This window comes from Doryrhamphus excisus, chromosome 13 (genome assembly GCF_030265055.1).
Source record: "Doryrhamphus excisus isolate RoL2022-K1 chromosome 13, RoL_Dexc_1.0, whole genome shotgun sequence".
Lineage (NCBI taxonomy): Eukaryota > Metazoa > Chordata > Actinopteri > Syngnathiformes > Syngnathidae > Doryrhamphus > Doryrhamphus excisus.
The window spans coordinates 12,347,269-12,366,845 of record NC_080478.1 but is presented as its reverse complement, the minus strand read 5'-3'; the positions used below and the strand labels follow the sequence as shown (position 1 = coordinate 12,366,845).

General features: G+C 38.6%; 1 protein-coding gene across 1 annotated transcript; it reads right to left on the bottom strand.

Moving 5' to 3' along the window:
• Positions 1-4,717: 4,717 nt before the first annotated feature.
• Positions 4,718-16,343, bottom strand: kcnk5a (potassium channel, subfamily K, member 5a). Its single transcript, XM_058091310.1, has 5 exons — positions 15,866-16,343; positions 9,230-9,341; positions 8,798-8,964; positions 8,529-8,697; positions 4,718-7,874 (listed from the first exon to the last, which is right to left on the bottom strand). Exons 1-5 carry the CDS (start codon positions 16,049-16,051, stop codon positions 6,937-6,939), a joined length of 1,572 nt encoding a protein of 523 aa, XP_057947293.1. The 5' UTR covers positions 16,052-16,343; the 3' UTR covers positions 4,718-6,936.
• Between the last annotated feature and the right edge of the window lie 3,234 nt (positions 16,344-19,577).

The window sequence follows — 19,577 nt, the reverse complement described above, 5'->3', positions numbered from 1 at the left end:
GGTTATTAGTGAGAGAAATACAATGCGCAGGTGCTGCTTTACTTTAGATGCAGTGGTCAGCTACAGGTCAGAGTCAAACTATCCCACAGGTCCACTTTTTGAAATGTTTATGTTCATAATCACTTCATGACTCTCTCTGCCTGGGCTTTTGTGAGGAAAAAAACATTAACGTTTTCATCCAGGAAAGTCGTGATCATCATAACCACAGTCAATGTCTGTTTTTCCATGCTTTCATCCAGTATGCATGCTACCAGGGTTCCTTCTGAATCTTCACCAACAATTATACCACAACCTACATCCAAACCACACACATGCACAGAGTACCGTGCATGCCCTTATGAATAAACATCTACAAATTCTCCTCTGTAGTCTGCCCAAATGGTTCTGCTGTTGATAAGACCTCAAGCACTTTCAGGCTTGTTTTCTACTGGGGGTGTTTGGGCTTTTGGTAAGCATTTATGGAAATTATTCAGTTATGTTAGAAGCCATTGATGCCACATCTTTTCTAAAAATAAAAAAGGCCTATATTATATATATTTTTAATTTTATTTATTATAATTTTGAAGTAAAAACGGACACTATAAGCATGGACACTCCTCCAGACAGTCAACAAAAAGGGCCATTATAGCCAAACATACTTTTTTTATATAATATATATTTTCTAAAGAAATTGTAAATTTGATTGTTAAAGTATTTTTAATGTTGCATTTTCAAGTATTTCTACAAATGCACTATAAAGAGTTAAGTATTCCAAGCTTCTATAATGGACATATACTGTAAGAGGCCTCTTTGATTTATGAAAGACAAGCAATCTGAAAGATGAGAGGTAGTTACATATGTAGGTATTGCATCCTATCGGACAAAAATACATTTAAATCAATTGTTAACTTTGCCCCCTGATTTCTACCATTCAACATATCTGTGTAACATTTCAGCAGCTCATCACACCAAGGGTCCATTTTCCACAAATTGTCTTTGCAGTCAACAGAGATTACTGCATTACTGCATTATGGAATCATTTTGTGCAAATATTGTCAATTTGTAGATGTACAATGTGATATATTTTACATGATAATGGTCCCTTCATAAAGCAACATGCTAAATTGAAGATGTTAATTGCAAATCTACCTTTCCAATGATGATAATGTTAAATTTAGACAGTTATATATTTGTATGTTGTGTTGCATCATAGTGCATAGTTATTTGTCTTGGTGATAGGTTCAATGCGTGGGAACACATACTGACACCACTGCAGACTTATTTTGGCTGTCATTAGAGATGCAGGGAGAATTCAGATATGCTTTATGTAAAAATGATATACAGCAGTTTGCATTTCGAACCACACAAGAACATCTGCAAGACGTACTAGTTGGATGGATCCAAAGAAAAACGGCCCTATACTGACAAAGTTTTTTTCTGTTGCTCGTGATGAACAGAAAATATATTGTATATTCTTGTATAAAACTGGTATAATGCTGTCATTGTTCATAATTTAAATTTCTTATCATCTCCTGTCGGACTTAGATCTCCCAGTTATATAAAATGATCAGTGCTTCCATTATGGTAAAGTTGAAATAATGTGAAACCAAAAGGCACATGACTTCCTTCTCCTTATGTACCTGTGACTATTGATAAACGAGCATGAGGATAAAACCATGAAACAAGTCCTTACTGTTGCTGCCATCTTAGAACTAAACAGCCGATAATATCGGTTTTGAATTGTCCCTTTGATTCAAATCACAGACTGGAGTCAGATCTCAAACCCCAGGGGTAAAATTCACACATTGTCTCCCTGAACAGAATTATTTAGAAAATGAGGGCTTTTATGTGCCCTTCATGGTTTTCACTCAGATTGAGACACTGTTCAAGCCTTGAAGGCAAATAATCTTCAAACAAGTTGCTCCCGAGTACAGTAATTGAACAATTTCCTCAATAAATTTCTAAAGTTAAACACAACCCTGCAAGCATTTTTACAATTGGAAATCATGTAAAAACAACCGCATCAAAAATGACTAACTTGTTCCTGTTCCTTACTGCTGTTTAACAATTCCTGCCTCTGTTTAAATATTTACATTGGCTCGTGTTGGTGGAAAATTCTAATTTTTTTGGGCCATGGACGGTAGATAGAATAGCATGAGTAATGTGTAAATAAATACGTCTGAGAAACATCTGCAACATCTTCATTGAGCCCAGCTTACGGAAGATTGAATGCCTCAGTGACATCTGCTTAAGCATGAGTAACAAACAAAATGACTGAAAAAAATGTCTTAATAACATCTATCAATATCCTGTTAGCATCTTATAAAAGGCCACGCTCTGCCCAGTGCCTCATCGCAACCGTCGTTGCTCCTGAACAGTTTACATTGCTCCTTTTGAAATCATTATTATCTTGGGGTATTATTGTGTTGCAACTTATTGTACGGCAAGAGAAGGGGCTCGAAAATGAGCGAGCTGCCTACATGAAATATGTGAGTATAATCGTCCCTCGCCACATCAATATTAGAATTTTGCAGCTTTGCTCCATCATGTTTTGTCAAAAAATATAGTAATAATAAAAGTGTTTGAATACGGCCTATTTTTAGTTAAGCAAATGCTACATTTTCTTGCCTGAGTTAATTATTTTCAAGCGTAAAAAGCTTTTTCAAGCTTTTTCCTGATTACGACCTAAAATTCAAATATAAGACATTCAGAAGATGCAGGAAAGTGATGCATATGCCACAGGCACCGTCTTCTTCACTTGGCAACACAATTGTGATTGGGTATACAATATGCCTTTTGTAAATGTTCCATGTTTGCTACATGGGTAATGAGTAGGATACCCACCTTGCTTACAATTGTGTCGCCATTTTTGCAACACAATCAGTGACAAGTTGTGATTTTTTGAAAGTCAGGTTGTAGAAAAGGTTATAATTTTACAAGAATTAAGTCAAAATATTAAGGGAAGAATATCATAATTACAAGAAAATTTGCAAGACAAAAGTTGAAATAGTTGCCAAAAAAAACCAATAGAGATTTTTAAAAAATGACACATTTTTGGAGAGTAAAAAAATAAGCCATATTCAAACGAGAAAAAAAGTCGACGTTATGTACTCGTACTATTATGGGAAAAAATAATGTCATTGTAGTAGCACAGAGTTGAAATATAAAACAAAAATCAAGTTTTAGGCTCAGCAGGACCCTGTGACATAATGGTGGGTGCCATGTCAGAAGGTTGTGCGTTCGAGTCACGTCGGGTTCACTCCAGTGATGCTCCGAATGTCCCAAGTAGTGCCTGCAGCACATTAAAGTAAAGAATGCAAGCAAACCAGGGTCGGAATTTCCTTTAACATTCTGTCATAACTAACTAGCTAAAACATTCAAGTCATAGTGATCCTCATATATCCGGTGCAAATAAAGAACAGTGGCCAGTACAGGGGTTGAACCTGTGCCGTTACCACAACCGACCACAGGATACCATGTTATGAAATGTTTCCCGTTCAAATGTCTGTGCTATCCACAAGGTTTGAACATATGCCGTGTGCTGTTGAATGAGGTTGTAAACCCAGAGTTAAGGGCGCCAAATTATATTTTGACTGAAAGATTCCACTTTAAAAGATGCGGTAATCTTAAATTATTTTCCAACTGAAAGATTTCTCCTCCCTTTAACTCAAATAGCAGGTCGCAGTTTACCTCAGTTGGTTGAGCATGGAGCTACCAAGGTCACAGGTTCAACCCAGTGGAGTGGAGTACTACAATGGTCACAAGGTGAAACATACAAGCACCAGCATATTCATTCATTCATTCATTCATTTTCTACCGCTTTTTCCTCACAAGGGTCGTGGTGGGTGCTGGAGCCTATCCCAGCTGTCTTCGGGTGAGAGGCGGGGTACACCCTGGACTGGTCGCCAGCCAATCACAGGGCACATATAGACAAACAACCATTCACACTCACATTCATACCTATGGACAATTTGGAGTCACCAATTAACCTAGCATGTTTTTGAAATGCACGGGGAGAACATGCAAACTCCACACAGAGATGGCCGAGGGTGGAATTGAACCCTGGTCTCCTAGCTGTGAGGTCTGCGCGCTAACCACTCCAGCAGCCGCCAGCACCAGAATAACAGACCTTTATTGCAGGTTTTGAATGATCTCCCAACAGGCACAATAACATCATTATAATCAGATTAATAACACGGTGACCATAATCCATTCCAAACCTCCAACATCACTTCCTGTCCACACATCCGCAGCACATTTATTGGGCTCTAATTAATGTTAAAACCTGGATTTTCTGTGCTCTTAACTATGAAAATATTCCATATATAAAAAAGAAATTCTACTTCCTGAAAACAGTTGACCACGATAAACAGGGGGGGGGGTTCAGTCTTGTGACCTTGGGATTTACTGTGAGGTGTCGCATCCTTTCGGACTGAATACAGTCATTGTTTTAGGATTTGTATCCCATCTATCTTCAACCTACTTATCCAATTACGTGATGCGTGAAAGGGCGACAACAGCGCGAACAATAAATCTGTGCGGCTAAAGTACAGACCGGTCATTGTGAAGATTGGTGCCTGCAGAAGGGGATCCACTGCAAAAAAAATTGTTGCAGAGCAAAACACAGGAGAGAGACAGTAATAGCCTTCAGGGCCTTGGAAAAGATGTTAGTTGTTGTTAGAGAACCAAAATGTTGGCATACAGTAAGTAGCTCTTACAAGAGGTACAATCATCAAGCCAAGTTTCAGTGTTTATTTTACATGAAGTGTACAGTATTCATATACAAATAATAATTTACACAATAGAAAATTTAGACAAGGGGTTTTAACCTGCAAGAAATAAATAATCTCAAGACATGTACTGGGACTGCATAACAATTCTATGCTAAACATCCACCATAATTATGAAACCGAAAACGTTTTACAATTTGAGTGAATTCATACAATGTACAAGCGTGACAGTGCTGTACCTTGTTTCTTCAGCTATGCTGTGAATTTCAGGCAATATAATGCAGAAGGTGATTCATGTGCCACAAAAAACGTCAAACAATACCCGATATTTACAATACATTTTACTTAAAATATCTTGAGACTTCAAAATTGACAACCTGTGTGGCACTGCGATTGCAGGTATATCTTCTTATTCATAGTAACACTGTTTCAAGTTTTCAAGGTGTGTGCGCAAGTTAGCGAGTGCAAAAGGCAGTAGGTGAGCAAGTAAAGGCCACAGACAGGAGTTCTTAACTGCTCCGCTTAACAGTTTTGAATTACGTGAACAGAGAGGAGTATTTTTTTTGCTGACTTTGGCTCAGGACTGATACACACACGTCACACAAGAGCATTGATCTGCTGAATGTTCCCCCTTGCTGGCTGTCATTTGCAGTACTACAGTCATTTGGGTCAATGTGAGCTCCCAAAGGCAAACAAGTAGCAAGGCCGTGCCCTCAAGAGAGGTGTGTTTGTGGCTCCTGATGGGCTTTCAGCCAATATTTACACCATAAACACAATGCAAAGAATTGGGGCTGGAGAGAAAAAAAGTACAAATATCTTGGTAGTGAAATGTGAATTCATACTGCCACATTAAAAGGGCCCAAAATGTTCCAATTGATGCTGTTAGCGACATAACATAGTATGCATGCACTAAAATTAAGCCATTATTTGCAAAGAAACTTATAATAGCATATTCTTGGGCTATTTCCATTAGTGATGCGTGGATCGATACTGATATAATGATACTTCTGATACCAGGCGTTCATACTCTAAAGTCGATGCTCAAAAACAAATAACAATACTTTTGATACTTCTGTCATTTGAGGTCATGTCTGTCTGAAACTTTGTCTGTTGAAGTGATATCTGATTGGAAAACCATGCGTGAATTGTCAATAAAATATTAATTCTTATAGTAGGTCTTGGTAATTAATCATTTATTTTAATGGTTTTATTATTTCAATTATTTGTTTTGTTTGAAATACTATTTTCACATATTGTATATGATGTTGCCATGTTTTTTCAGTTTTTGTACATTGCCCTTTAATTAATTAATTAATTAATTAATTGAATTACATTAATTATTAAACAATTTACCAAACACATTAGGTGAATTTACACAAAGCATCGATATGGTATCAGTATCACTGATACCAGCCTGAATTTTATTCAGTATCAGATCAAGATCAGTGGTATCCCACATCACTAATTTCCATTAACCAGCAATGCTTTAATGTGCATATCTTTTTTTTCTCCCTTAATAGTTTACCTTGGGTCGACTCTAGGTCTTTATAAGTCACTAGTGCAGACTTGCTGACCTAAGTGGAGCCACATGTCTGTTATGTACAGTCAAAACAAGGCACAATCGCAGAATAGGCAGCTATTCATCAAGGACTAAGGAAAATACGGGAAGGGAAAAGAAATTCTTTCACTATAAGGACAAATGTTTGATTCAGGTTAAAAAATAACAACAATCTGCACTGGAACGGACTTTGCTCTGTCCTCATTCGGTGGAATTGTGCAATGGGAGACGCATATATCTACGCCAGCTACCATGCCCATCTTTTTAAATATTCTATAAACACCAATATGGTGTGTGTGAAAGCACTATGTTTAAACATACACATGATTCCCTATTATACTATGCACAAAAAAGAAGAGGAAATCATCAATTTGATCGTGATTTCAATATGTGGAAAACATGTCTACAAAGGCCATAAATAGAGCTAATGAAGTTCAAAGTGAGTGAAATTGTCGGAAAACAAGATTCCAGGAAGCACCATCATTCGCTCAAATGACAGGGATTTTGATTTGTCACAAGAAAGGAAACAATCATTCTGCTAGGCCTTTTTTTCCTTTTGCCACCCCAACAGTGCAATGGGCTGTCCAGTTTTTTTTTCCCAACAATTCACATTGTTGAAAAACTTCAATACCGTCACAGTTAATAAGGAATTCTGTTTTAACTGTTCTTTCAAGGTTCTGTATTGTCTTCCTTTGCATATTCTTCTACAAGCTTCTCATAAGAGTTGCTGTGTTCAGAAACATCAGAGCTAAAAACAGAGCCGTCCGACACTGAACTCTCCTCCTCCTTGGTGTTGGGTTCAATGTTTTCATCACAAGTCGTTACAGATAGTTTTGCTTTGGAATCATCATCCTCGTCCTCCTCCAGATTATTACTAAGAAAGTTTTCCTCATCAATGAAGGTAATATTTGCATTTTGAAACGTAAGGTGATGGTAGTCTTTAGAATCCCACGCCCTTCGACCACTTATTCCACAAGCTCCCAATCCTGGATTCTCCAGGTCCACGTCTTTGTCAAGTTGGTTCTCATATATTTGGTTTTGGTCCAGTTCGGCATCCCTGTCAACATGATCCTCTGTTAACAGCAAACCGTTGTCAGAGCCCAGGAGGTAGTTCTTTGACTTTGAGAAAGCAACAGTGACACGGTCACTGAAGCTGTATCGTCTCTTGTGCCGTGGTGAACGCTCTAAACTGAGAATAGTGTGGCCATTAAACATGGGAGTGTCATTGCAGCTTTTGGACCGAGACTTGTCTTTGGCACTGCTGACAGCGTTCCCTGCGCTGCCGTTGTCTCTCTCATCACTTTTCGTGCCAATCTGCTTGATTAGGTCATTGTAGCCTTCTTGTTTTTTGGACAGGAAGCTGAAGATGTTGACATCCTTGGGAGTTTGCGACAGGTGAAGTGCAGCCTTGTGAGATTCTTTGTATTGTCGCAGCTCATCTAGAGATAGTTTGCGGAGCTTGCGTCGTTTCTTCAGTGCTTTGTGGGCTTCGATCACCATGCGCACTTTCCAGTTGAAAAACAAGGAAAGCCAAGCCAAACCAAGATAAATCCAAACCTCCACAAAGTAACGGTATAGAGTGGGGTAATCTTTATTGGGTTCCACACCTAGCAGGGCAAAATAATAAAGTTTATATAAACATTACAACTTTTAAATCCAATCAATGCTTTAACTTAACTTTGTCTACCAAGCGTTGTTGTTCTCAAAAAAGGTAGTGTCTGCCTTCAAAAGACGTGTAGTGTAATATCTGTGATGTTTTGTGAGCGCCTTTAAGGAGTGGGGCCTGGGAAGTGATGTGTCAGCTTTGCAAAGGTTTAGCTGAGTGTTAGCAGTGTGGAGAGTGTAGCGACTGGCGTGAGTTGTGGCCGACAGCAGCTCCTGTGTGACTGTTCACTGCATGTGTTACAATAAAAAAGTGCCAAAACATGATTGTTTTCATGAACTAACAACTGTCATGAAGTAGTTGTTCAGCTTCCTGTGTAGTACTAGTTAACAATGGTGACTTTTAAAGCAACATGCAGAGGGAACTTGTGTGGGGTCGGTGGATTGTGGGGTAGGGTGTTGCCTGAATGATGCATTAAAGAAGTCGATCAGCTCATTGGTCTGTGTCGCTGTTGACGCAAGGTCAGAATATGTTATATATGTTTTTAATATTTTGGAGGTGCACGACAAGCTCTCCCACTGTCAAGTCAAGTGATAGTAGCGATATATTGTTTTACATTACTAATCAGAAGCAATTAAAACATTTACCCCAAACTCACCTGCTACCAAGTCACCAAAGCCAATTGTCGTCAAGGTAACAAAGGAGAAGTACAAGCCTTCGATGTATGTCCAACCCTCCTGGGACATGAAAACAAAAGGGGGAAGGACTAAATGTATCAACACCCCCCAGAGAAGAAAAATAGCAGTGCAGGTAAATTGAGCCTTTCTCTGAAATAGAAGAAACAAAACATCAGTTCAGATGAGTTTTTGTCCAGGAGATGTACATTCTTTCATTCCAGCATAGTGATGAAGCCAATATCAAAATTACCAGTGAAAATCCTTTCTTGGTTAGATATTGGCCAAAATGCTTGGCTCGTCCACCAAAGAACTTCCCAAGCTCGCTGATCCAAGTAAGACACAAAGGCACACCAAAGAGCCCATAGAAGATACAAAATACACGTCCAGTTGATGTTTTGGGGGCAATGTTTCCATATCCTTAAAAATAAAAGTAAAAGAAGGTCATCTGAAAGGTTTCATTATCTAAGTTTTCATATACACTTAATACACAAAATGTATATAAATTTGTAAAATAATATACGTACATTTGTAAATAACTGCAACAAATTTTATGTTTTAAGATGTGGGAAGATCCCGCCAGAGGTCTGTGAGAACACTGGCTGGTCCCTTGGTCCAAAAAGGTTAGAGACCACTGCTTTATAGTATTTTCCAGTCAAATAACAGTAACCACTAAAGTACTTACCAATAGTAGTTATGACAGTGGCAGCAAAGATGACAGCATTTGGCCAGTTCCAGTTGTTGAAGGTCTTGTCGCCCGTTATGGTGACACCTTGGCCAGCAGCATTGGAGACTATCTATAGACAACCAAGATGAAAAGATCTAAGTGAATAAAATAAATACTGTAAATTATATCAACAACAAAAATAATTAATTCATTAATTAATTCATTTTCTGCCGCTTATCATCACGAAGGTCCCAGGCATGCTGGAGCCTATCCCAGCTGTCTTCGGGCAAGAGGCGAGGTACACCCTGGACTGGTCCGCCAGCAAATTTGGAGTCGCCAATTAACCTAGCAAGCTTTTGGAATGTGGGAGAACATTCAGGGAGAACATGCAAACTCCACACAGAGATGGCTGAGGGTGGAATCGAACTCGAGTCTCCTAGATGTGTGGCCTGCGCACTAACCACTCATCCGCTGTGCATGAACAAATATAACAGTTACTTATTGGAAAAGTATCAGATGGAGGGGTAGTATTTAATAAACTTTGCTTCTTCCTACTCCTGTTGAACATGTGGAACTGTGAACTGATTATGTGAGGCACTCAATTGTAACCTGATGCATGTTCAAATGAAATTAAACCATTACCATAATAGGTTGCAGTCCTAGTCCATTATTACCCCTAGATTTCTAACCTGGTGATTAGGTCCAAAGGTGGCTAATATCACTTTCTCTTTGTTTCTGTGAACCAAAGACAATGATTACTGTTTTGTCTGAGTTTAGCTGGAGAAAGTTGTTTTGCATCCACACGCTCATCTGTTTGATGCAGTGACTAAGTAATTCCAATGCGTGGTGGTCTGAGGTCATACATGACCCTGAGAACTAAGAAATCAGCACAAGCAAACAGGGAAACAGTTGGTAATACACACTTTGTGACAATAAGTTGAGTTGCCAAACTGGCTTCTCTAAGACGTTTTTGTGGGATTGTGGGAGAACTGGATTTTCCAATCATAGCAAGGAGAATAGATGCAGTTCAGCTTGATCATTAAAAATTCATCAAGATCGCTTCACCAAGTCACGCACATAAACATTACTGAGCCACTGAAAAATGACAAATCCAATTTACTTAGATATTTTCAAAGTAAGTATTAATTTGTCGTGGTCACCTTTTAATTTGGATGTTTTTATTTTTAATTATATTTTTTTAGATTTGGTGCCATCTGCCATGTGCTCATACCCACTGATTATATTACCATTATAATAATGTGAATAAACGTCTTGTCGTTACTTCATCCAGAGAAGCACTTTAACTTGCAGAAGGCACAAGTGGTAGCCAACACTGACAACACTTGATGCATTGATGATGCAAAACAAACAAACAAAAAAAGTAAAATACAAGTAAACAGGAGAACACAACAACAATGAGCTACCATTGTATGTGGACAACACTGACTAAGTGTTATAACATGAATGTTATAAGGTGCATGCATGTCCATTGTCTAATTCATGCAAATTAGACAATGATGTCCTCTAGGGCCCTTTATCAGGAGTAAAATACATAATTGGGAGCATTCTTATATTAATAATTGTGCTGTGATGTGTTTCTAGACACTCCCTATTTATCTGTGGACAATTGTGCACCACTTACAACACCTCCTAGACACCCAGGAATTGTGCATGAAGCGGCATCATGCATATTCTGCATGCTAAAGTTTAACATCTAATTAAAAAAAATTAATGTGACATATTTTGCTCTAAAAGAAATGAGAAAAAACTATGCCATGACCAAAATTGCGAAGAAAATATTCCTTCTTTCTTTAGAAAAAGTGAAAACATTGCCAAAGTGCAGGCAGGCTTAGTAGTCTGCCGTTACGGCTCTGATAACCAGAGAACTGTAAAAGCCACCATGACAAACTCCAACTGTTATCTGGACAGCTGGCGGTTGAGGGCTCTACTCCATTCCAAGGTATTTTTCCACTTCCAGTATATGAGCACGACATGGCCTGGGAGCAACAGATGCCTGTGGGCAACCTCATGGTCTCACTTCATTTTGGATTGATTTCTGCTTCAGTGGTGGATGAATTGAAAACAACATAAAGAGCAAGAAGTAAAAATACTTCCAGGCCAAAATGTGGTTTAAAAAAAACATCTAAGAGATGGAACATTTTGGGGAGTTGTGGATATGTGTTTAATTTATTCCAACACCAGCAAGTTATTTCTTAACCGAAATATAAAAATAAACTCTTGGTCCTAAGATAAAAACGAACAAGCAATATTTGTATATGTAAATTTTACAGCTTTGTTTCCATGTGTCATAAGTCATTAAAAAGGGATAGGCACTTTAAAAAACAGGCAGAATATATTACACCATAAACATGTTTGCAAGTGACTACTTTAAAGTCCCTTGTTAAGATTTCATGAGACAACAAAACTTGGCTAATTAACACCACATACACAGTAGCTTTTCTTCTTGTTAATCCTTTGTTCAGTTGATTAACATTACAATACTTGAAGCAGCATGGCTCCCAGCAGGCTACACCCACGCCAAAAACTGACTGGACCACCACCAGCAGTTGTGCTAGCTATTCCCATGCAGTTTTGCGTTTGTGTAACTCTTCAGTTGTAGATGAATTGGATAATCAAGTAATTAGAGAAAAAAATAATTGATGCATTATGAATTTGAGCCCAACTAGCTTGCAACCTCAAAAAGCTATAGTATAAATTAAAGTTCATAAGGCAATGTCGGGCACAGCATTATTTCAAAATAGAAAAGCAAAAGGTGACTGGAGTGGCAACAATAACTGTGACTTCTCACAACTTTGTTTTTTCAGCAGCTAAACTGAGTGTTTACAGTCTGCATTTGCATCGTACCCCCTTTGAATGTGACAAAGCCGGGAGCCTCTGGCTTAATATGAAAAATAGCATTGTTCCTGATGATCCTTCATAGCTAATGTGCTTTCACAAAGAAACTTTTCAGACCTGCCAACCTTGAAGAAATTGTACACAAAGTACAAAGTACACAACCCCCTTCCAACAAAACTTTAAAGATTACATACTTTTATTGTTATTGCAATGTTAGAAAAGGCTTGATCAAGTGATATTCTCTTTTCTGTTGCAGCTCATGCTATGTAATATGGTTGGTTGTTGGTTGTTTGAGCACACCAAAAAAAAATTGTGATTCTGCTTCAAATGTGCAATGCGTTTGGTCGTACTAAACTTTGTGCCACCACAGGAAACTTGTGCGTGACAAGTTTTAAACTCAGCTACGACATATTTTTGAATTGGAATGAAGAACACTGCTACACAGCCGATATCACTCCTACTCCTTGCTACTTTGTTAGCACATTAACACATGCTGTTGTGTAAGCCAGAAAGAAGTGCTGGTGCAGCGTCTGGAATGGACTGCTTGCAATGAAGTGTATAAATCAGACATATCAGACCAGTATCTGCTGATATCAGATCAGGACACCCTATCTGTGAGCAACCACAACTGTCCTTGACTATTTAGCTGGCTAGCTTCCCTTTGTGATTGAATGATGGTAATTAAGGAGACAAGATAAGATAAGATATGATATGCCTTTATTAGTCCCACAAGGGGATATTTCAGGTTTACAGCAGCAAAAGTACAGTAGCACATAAGAGTATAGTACAAAGCACACAAGACCAGATAAAGTGAAAAACAAAACAATGCAAATATAATCAGAAATTATATACACTACTGTATATACAGTTATCTACATGTTGACCAGGTCACAGGTGTATTGCACGGTTATTGCACTGATTATAGCCTGGTTATTGCAAGTTTATTGTACAGAGTTTTTATTATAGAGGGGAGTGTTATTGCAGCTGAAACTAGTCGATGCGTGACAACAGTCAGCAGATCCAAAATCGGAGGAGAAGGCGTCCACCGAGTTGGGCTGTCCGCCCTCTGAACGAGTCGTATACACACAGAAAATAATGTACTACAAGCAGACGGGATTTTTTGGCAGGATTTTCTTTTGCAGGTGCACGTCACGTGCAGAAATTGATAAAGGAAACTGAAAGCAGCAAAATGTAACAAAATACATCACCAAGGACAGCAATGCATAAAAGGTTTGCCAAGGGTGAAAAAGCATGAATTGTACAAAATGCAAACAGATCTGTATTTTTATTGATTTTGTTGTACCCCTACTAGTTTCGACACATTTCCTAAAAAGATTCCTAAAATGATTCATTAAAAGTCCCTTGCTGTTTATTCTCTATGAAGGAGGACAGAGAGCATGACAGGAAATTACGGTCAAAACAGTACCAATTTTGCAGCAACTATTCCATGAAAAGGGAAGAAAGAAAGTGACTAAAAGTCAGTCTTTCAAGCTAGATAGTCTGAACTGCACCATCGGCACATGACCAAAGTTAGAGCGCACAGAAAACAGTGTGCTACTTCATTTCATGGAGAGGTTTCATTCTGACCTGGGGCCACGCTGCATGATGAGACCATAGCATTGATAACCACATCTAGTGTTTTCAGACCCTTCGCTTGGTCATGAAAACGTGAGCCCACGATCATGTGGGACCGCATCACCCAAACACATTTAGGGTCAAACGTTGGAAAGGGTCACTGTGATACAGTGTCATTAGAACTTGGTGGGAGATTTTCACAGTCTTGCAAAATCACATATCTTCCCTTTTCTGAGAACATGCTTCTCCATTTCATATGAATATGGTTCTGATGTGCTGTATGCCATTTGTTGTTATATAATGCATGGGGCCCTTATAGTCTGGATTTCATGCCTGAACTGATGAACAGTGGCCTCATTGTTATGAATCCCATGTCATTGCTCCGACATATTCAATTTAAATACGTAGCTGGAAACGACCTTCAGTGTTTTAGTGTTTGTACAGTGTTAACAAAAAAATATGACAAACTGTTATTTTTTTCCTTTCCGAAAAGTGTAATTTGTATGCTTTTTGAACTGCAACTGCAACAACATGGATGCTTGCACAATGAATACTTATTTGCAAGAGAGATAACGATGACCACCGCGCCTTTCTGAATTTTTATGATGCCATCTCAAGTGTTTACGTTGATGGCCATAAAAAGAAATCTATAAACCACAGCCACCTCTTCAAGGAAACTTGAGTTAATGATAAACCTGTAGTTAATAAAAAAGAAAAGTAACTTATACATGTGTTTCTCATTAAACACACTTATACAGTATATACCGTATACTTGTAAGTGTTAACGTGCTGGGAAAATGTTATGGTGAAATAATTTACCTCAAAAGGCAAGCAGGATTGATCCAAACAGGCCATGGGAATTATAAGAAGAACAGTGGTTAGCAACTGCCCCAGTTAGCCTAAAAAATGAGTGCGCCTCCAATGAGTCCAATTGTGTTCTTACTGATTTTTTAATGGCAAAACATTGTTCCTAGCTAGCTAAATGAGCTTGCAGAGCCATCCAAAAACCTCTTTCAGAGCTCACCTCTAAATGTGCAAGCCTCATATGACACTTTGGCATCGTTGAACACGAAAATACAACATTTTTAACTAAAATTTTTGTTCGGACCGAGTAACATAACCGGCGTTCATGGCTATCATTTTAAAAAATAGCTAAATTGCTTATTCAGCTGTTGCAGACCAGGCTTAATTTACAATTCGGAAGTGTCTTTAACCCTAATAGGCTGAAAATGAGGCCGTTGTGGGGATTTAGCTATTGCTGACGTGCAATGAATGGGGGGAGGTTCATGGGCATATCCCTTTCAGTCCCCCAAACACAAAAAGGAGAGGCAAAGAAAAAGGAGGGGGAAGGAAGGGTAATAAATCTCCCAAATACTGATGTGAGGCCAAAGTGGGGGACACGTTGAAACATGCCCCCTGTCTGCCTTAAAAGTACAAAAAAAGTGAAATAAAATACAACACAAAAGTCAATGTTCAAAAGTCAAAGACAGAGGATTCTCTCTCATACACAAAGCTGAATAGACTTGTAAAACATTTCTTAGAAAGAGGGCCCACATCATGGAAAGAATGAAAGAAGTGGAAAAGTATTATGGGAAAAACACCTGTGGAATAGGAATGTTACCCTTTTATGCGCTCATTGGCAGGGGAGGCGGTGAAACCGCAGGTCAGCGAGTCTTGCTGCGTTGGCCACGCGCTTATGGAAATGCCAACTTTTGACATAGCAATAGAACACCATGTACTGCAGATTTGTAAAGCTGAGATTACAGAGGGTGACTTCCTCCGCAGACACTATCACAACTGCTGACCTCATGCTTTTATGCGGACGTTTACAACAGCAAAGCGTGGAAATAAACTCATGACCAGGGCGCAAACAGCACAGATGATCTGCAAGTCTGCTAATAATTAATAAAAAAAGATGCGCAACACTGTGCTGTAGCATTAATATTTGATTTACTACTGTCCAAAACTGTCTTCACCTGTAGTGATCTTGTTGAAACATGCAGAAATTAAATTAACATATAAAGTAACTTCAATAATTAACTTAATAATTGATAAACACATTGTGCACGTACTGTACAATAATGATCAACTTAAAGTAAAGAACCCCATTGTGTTCTTGAACATAAATTCATTCATAAACTTGGCTGCATAGGAGCAACTGTTATGACAGCTCATTCCTCGGTGTCACGAGGCACAACAACATTGTGAGTGATATATTCATACCTGTAATATTTTGTCCAAATCATCTTTCGTCAGACAGGGATAGTCCTTAAGTATTTTTTCCTTCTGGAGTTTGTACTGCTTTGCAGCCAGCTTCCAATTGGGCTCCTCCAGGACTTGAAAAATGGCTGCCCCAATGGACAGGTAGAAAATAACGGCAGATGTCAACAAAGGGCCTTTATCTACCATAATGGTGTGGCTGGGGCTCAAATTGGACAGAACGGGATCAGGAGGAAAAAAGAGGAGGAAAGTGGAAGGGGGAGGCTGCCAAGAGAGGAACTCAAGCGGGAGTCATTGTCGGAGAATGTTGCCGTTTGTTAAGAGTTCCTTGCTTGTCGATTCGCGCCACAAGTGATGGCATTTGTCGTCGGGACATAGCTAAAGAAGCTGCAAAGAACTTCTACTCGTGTCTCCACGTGCGCAGCCGGAGAAATAGTGTGAAGTGGGAGTAGTACAAGAGTTCACAAGATACGCCCAGAGAGGCTGGAGGGGGGGGGGCGCTGCCAGACAACCATAACGCCCAGGAGAAGAGGGGGTGTCAACTTCTGCTTTTTTTTTTTTTTTTTTTTTTACTGTTCGAAGGCAGGTGTGCGTCTACATGCGACAGGCTCATGTTTTTTCTTCGGGGTGGACGATACTGTAAATTTCGGCATCGATTTGATATCAAGTGCACAGATGGTCATTATTACCGATATTTCACTTGAAACTTTCCAAGATTATTAAGTATAATAAAACACAAACTGACATCCATTCTGAATGTGCTTACAATGCATATGAATGGAATCACACACATCACAAAACAGTTCCCTTTGTAAATGCTTTCATTTTAGAGTACAAAATAACATTATATTACTATAACACTGATATGTTTACATTTTTTTCTTTCCTTCTTATTGTAATGGTAATCATTTGTAATCAGATTACAATTGAATGCATCACATAATCAGTTCACAGTTCCACATGTCCAAAAGGAGTAGGAAGAAGCAAAGCTTATTAAATCCTACCCCTCCATCTGGTACTTTTACAATCAGTAACTGTTATTTGTTCACTTCCTGCTTTCCTAATATAGTTTAATTTTTTTTCATACAATAACATATTGGGTGCCATAGTAAGTGTCAATATAGTGATATATGTATATAGCACACTGGTTCAAGACTCTTCATCCTTGTATTTAGCAAACATCAACTGCTTGTATTGTTTCTTGAATTGGCTCATCGTTGTGCATAGTTTGAGGGTCTTACTCAATCCATTCCATAGTTTGATTCCACATACTGAAATGCTGTGGCTTTTTAATGTAGTCCTAGCATATAAGTGTTTCAAATGTAGTTCTTCCCTGATATCATATTTCTCCTCTCTTGTAGAGAAGTATTGAATGACATGTTTAGGTAATTGAGTATTTTTAGCCTTATGCATTATTTTAGCTGTTTGAAGATTATCTACATCATTAAAATGATCTATTTACTAGAATAATAAAGGTTAAAAATCATTTTTAGATGATCATAACTCTATATTGGTGGATGGTTTCTGACAAATATAAACAACCGGGGCCACACGGTGGACGAGTGGTTACCATGTAGCCCACACAGTCAGGAGATCAGGAAGACCAAGGTTTGAATCTCCACTTGGGCATCTCTGTGTGGAGTTTGCATGTTCTCCGGTTTCCCCCCACTTTGCCAAGCAAGAAAGATAGAAAGAAAGAAAGAAAGAAAGAAAGAAAGAAAAAAGATAAGGCGTTAGGTGCAAAGCTATGCAGCACTCTCAGTCGCATTCATGGTAAGAAGTATTTAATATTGCTTCGCTTCAGTTGTTTTTTTTTTAATAATAAAGACAGACCCCTACTGTATTCCAAAACTACACCACCCCCTTCTTTACCTTGCCCCGTGTCTTTCCTAACAGCATTATATCCTGGCATAAGCGTGGCATCCCCATGTGAAGAAGACTCAATATTCTAATTTGTCTGTAATGTCTGTCATGTGTCAGCCCCGTGATTGACAGTTCCCCTAAGATAGTTTGTTGTGGCGTAGAACTACATTACATCATGCTATGAGCCGCTTACCCATTTTGACCCCGGTATCAAAATAGCATCTCGATTTACTTTTCATCTTTTTATTCAATGCAGACAATACTGAGTACAGCAGTGCTACTCCATTTTCTATTGATGGTTACATCACGTATAGCAAGGGCTGCAACAATATACACGTCAACATGTTCAGCAGAGCTCCACAGACTCTGTCAAATGGTAATATTTCTATTTAGTTCCAATCTCATGATCACTGCTGTCATAAGACTTTGATATATGCTTGTGGTGTGAGTGCGCCAGTAAGCAAGCATCTGTGGAGGAATTCTTGGCATGCAAGACAACCAGAGATTGCATCATGTGTTCTGCTTTTTAATTTGCCAGTGGTGCTTTTTTTTTTTTTTTAAAAAAAAACAATGCGCACATGTGTGCCAAATACATCTTATTTAAAAAAGAAATCTTCCTGTTGGAAATTGCACTCTTTCAGGTTTTAATTTGACTTTGTTCAGTAAATAGCATACATAATTATGTCCTTCCAGGATATAAATCACGCCCTATCTAAACTCGCAGTCATCTTCAATGCGAATGTTAAAAGGCATTTGAACATTTAGTCTGTCCTTTGTTCGTGACCTCCTATAAATCAAAACTAACATGGCACGCATTGGCACACATTTCTCTGCAAGGCGGATGGCACAAACACATTTGTGTTTACCAACATTAAAATATTTAGGTCAACTTAATTTTTTTTTCAGAGCTCACTTTGACCTCTCTTGACTCTTTCACATGAGTTAAATGAGGTACAACCTTTGATTGACAGCAACCCAGTTGTATAAGAAATAAACACAGAGAAAGGACGACGTTCTATTTTAAGAGTAACTGTATGTGTCATAAAAGAAATGCGTCATAAAAGAAGTTAGCATTTCAATTTGAACCATATTGTGCATCAAATTGCAAACTAAAGGTTTTTTTTTTTTTTTTTTGCAGGCAGACCAAGGGTAGTTTGCTTTCTGCGGTATGAAAAATTCCAAGTGAACCAAAATGAGACATGAAACCACATGACAGTGCTCTCTTTGCATATTAGTGCAAAATGTGAGTGTAAATGATATAAAGTGGCGCAAAACTGATAATTGTTAATGAAATCTAGCAGACTACATTCCATCTGATCAAATGATCTGAACAACCATTCACACTCACATTCATACCTATGGACAATTTGGAGTCACCAATTAACCTAGCATGTTTTTGGAATGTGGGAGGAAACCGGAGTACCAGGAGAAAAACCACACATGCACGGGGCAAACATGCAAACTCCACACAGAGATACCCGAGGGTGGAATCAAACTCTCCTATCTGTGTGGCCTGTGCGCTAACCACCCTCTCGCTGTGCAACCTTGTTATTTGTAGTTGTAAACGTAATTAATGTTTTGTCTATTCTAAAGGGTTATGGGGTTTCCCAACTGTATCTGTTATTTCATATGCAAATATATGCAAATTAGCCAATGCCATCACCAAGCGTCTGGTTTTCTTACTGAGGTGTTGTCAACAGTGCTGCCAAGCGGCTGTAAATAATGCATAATGGGAAGATTTTTCTTAATTGGTACTTGTATATTTCTAAGGTATACCTTTTGAGTGTTAAGTTGCCATGTGATGATTTTAGCCATTTATCGAAGATGACACAGTGAGTCCTCCTCCTGCGAT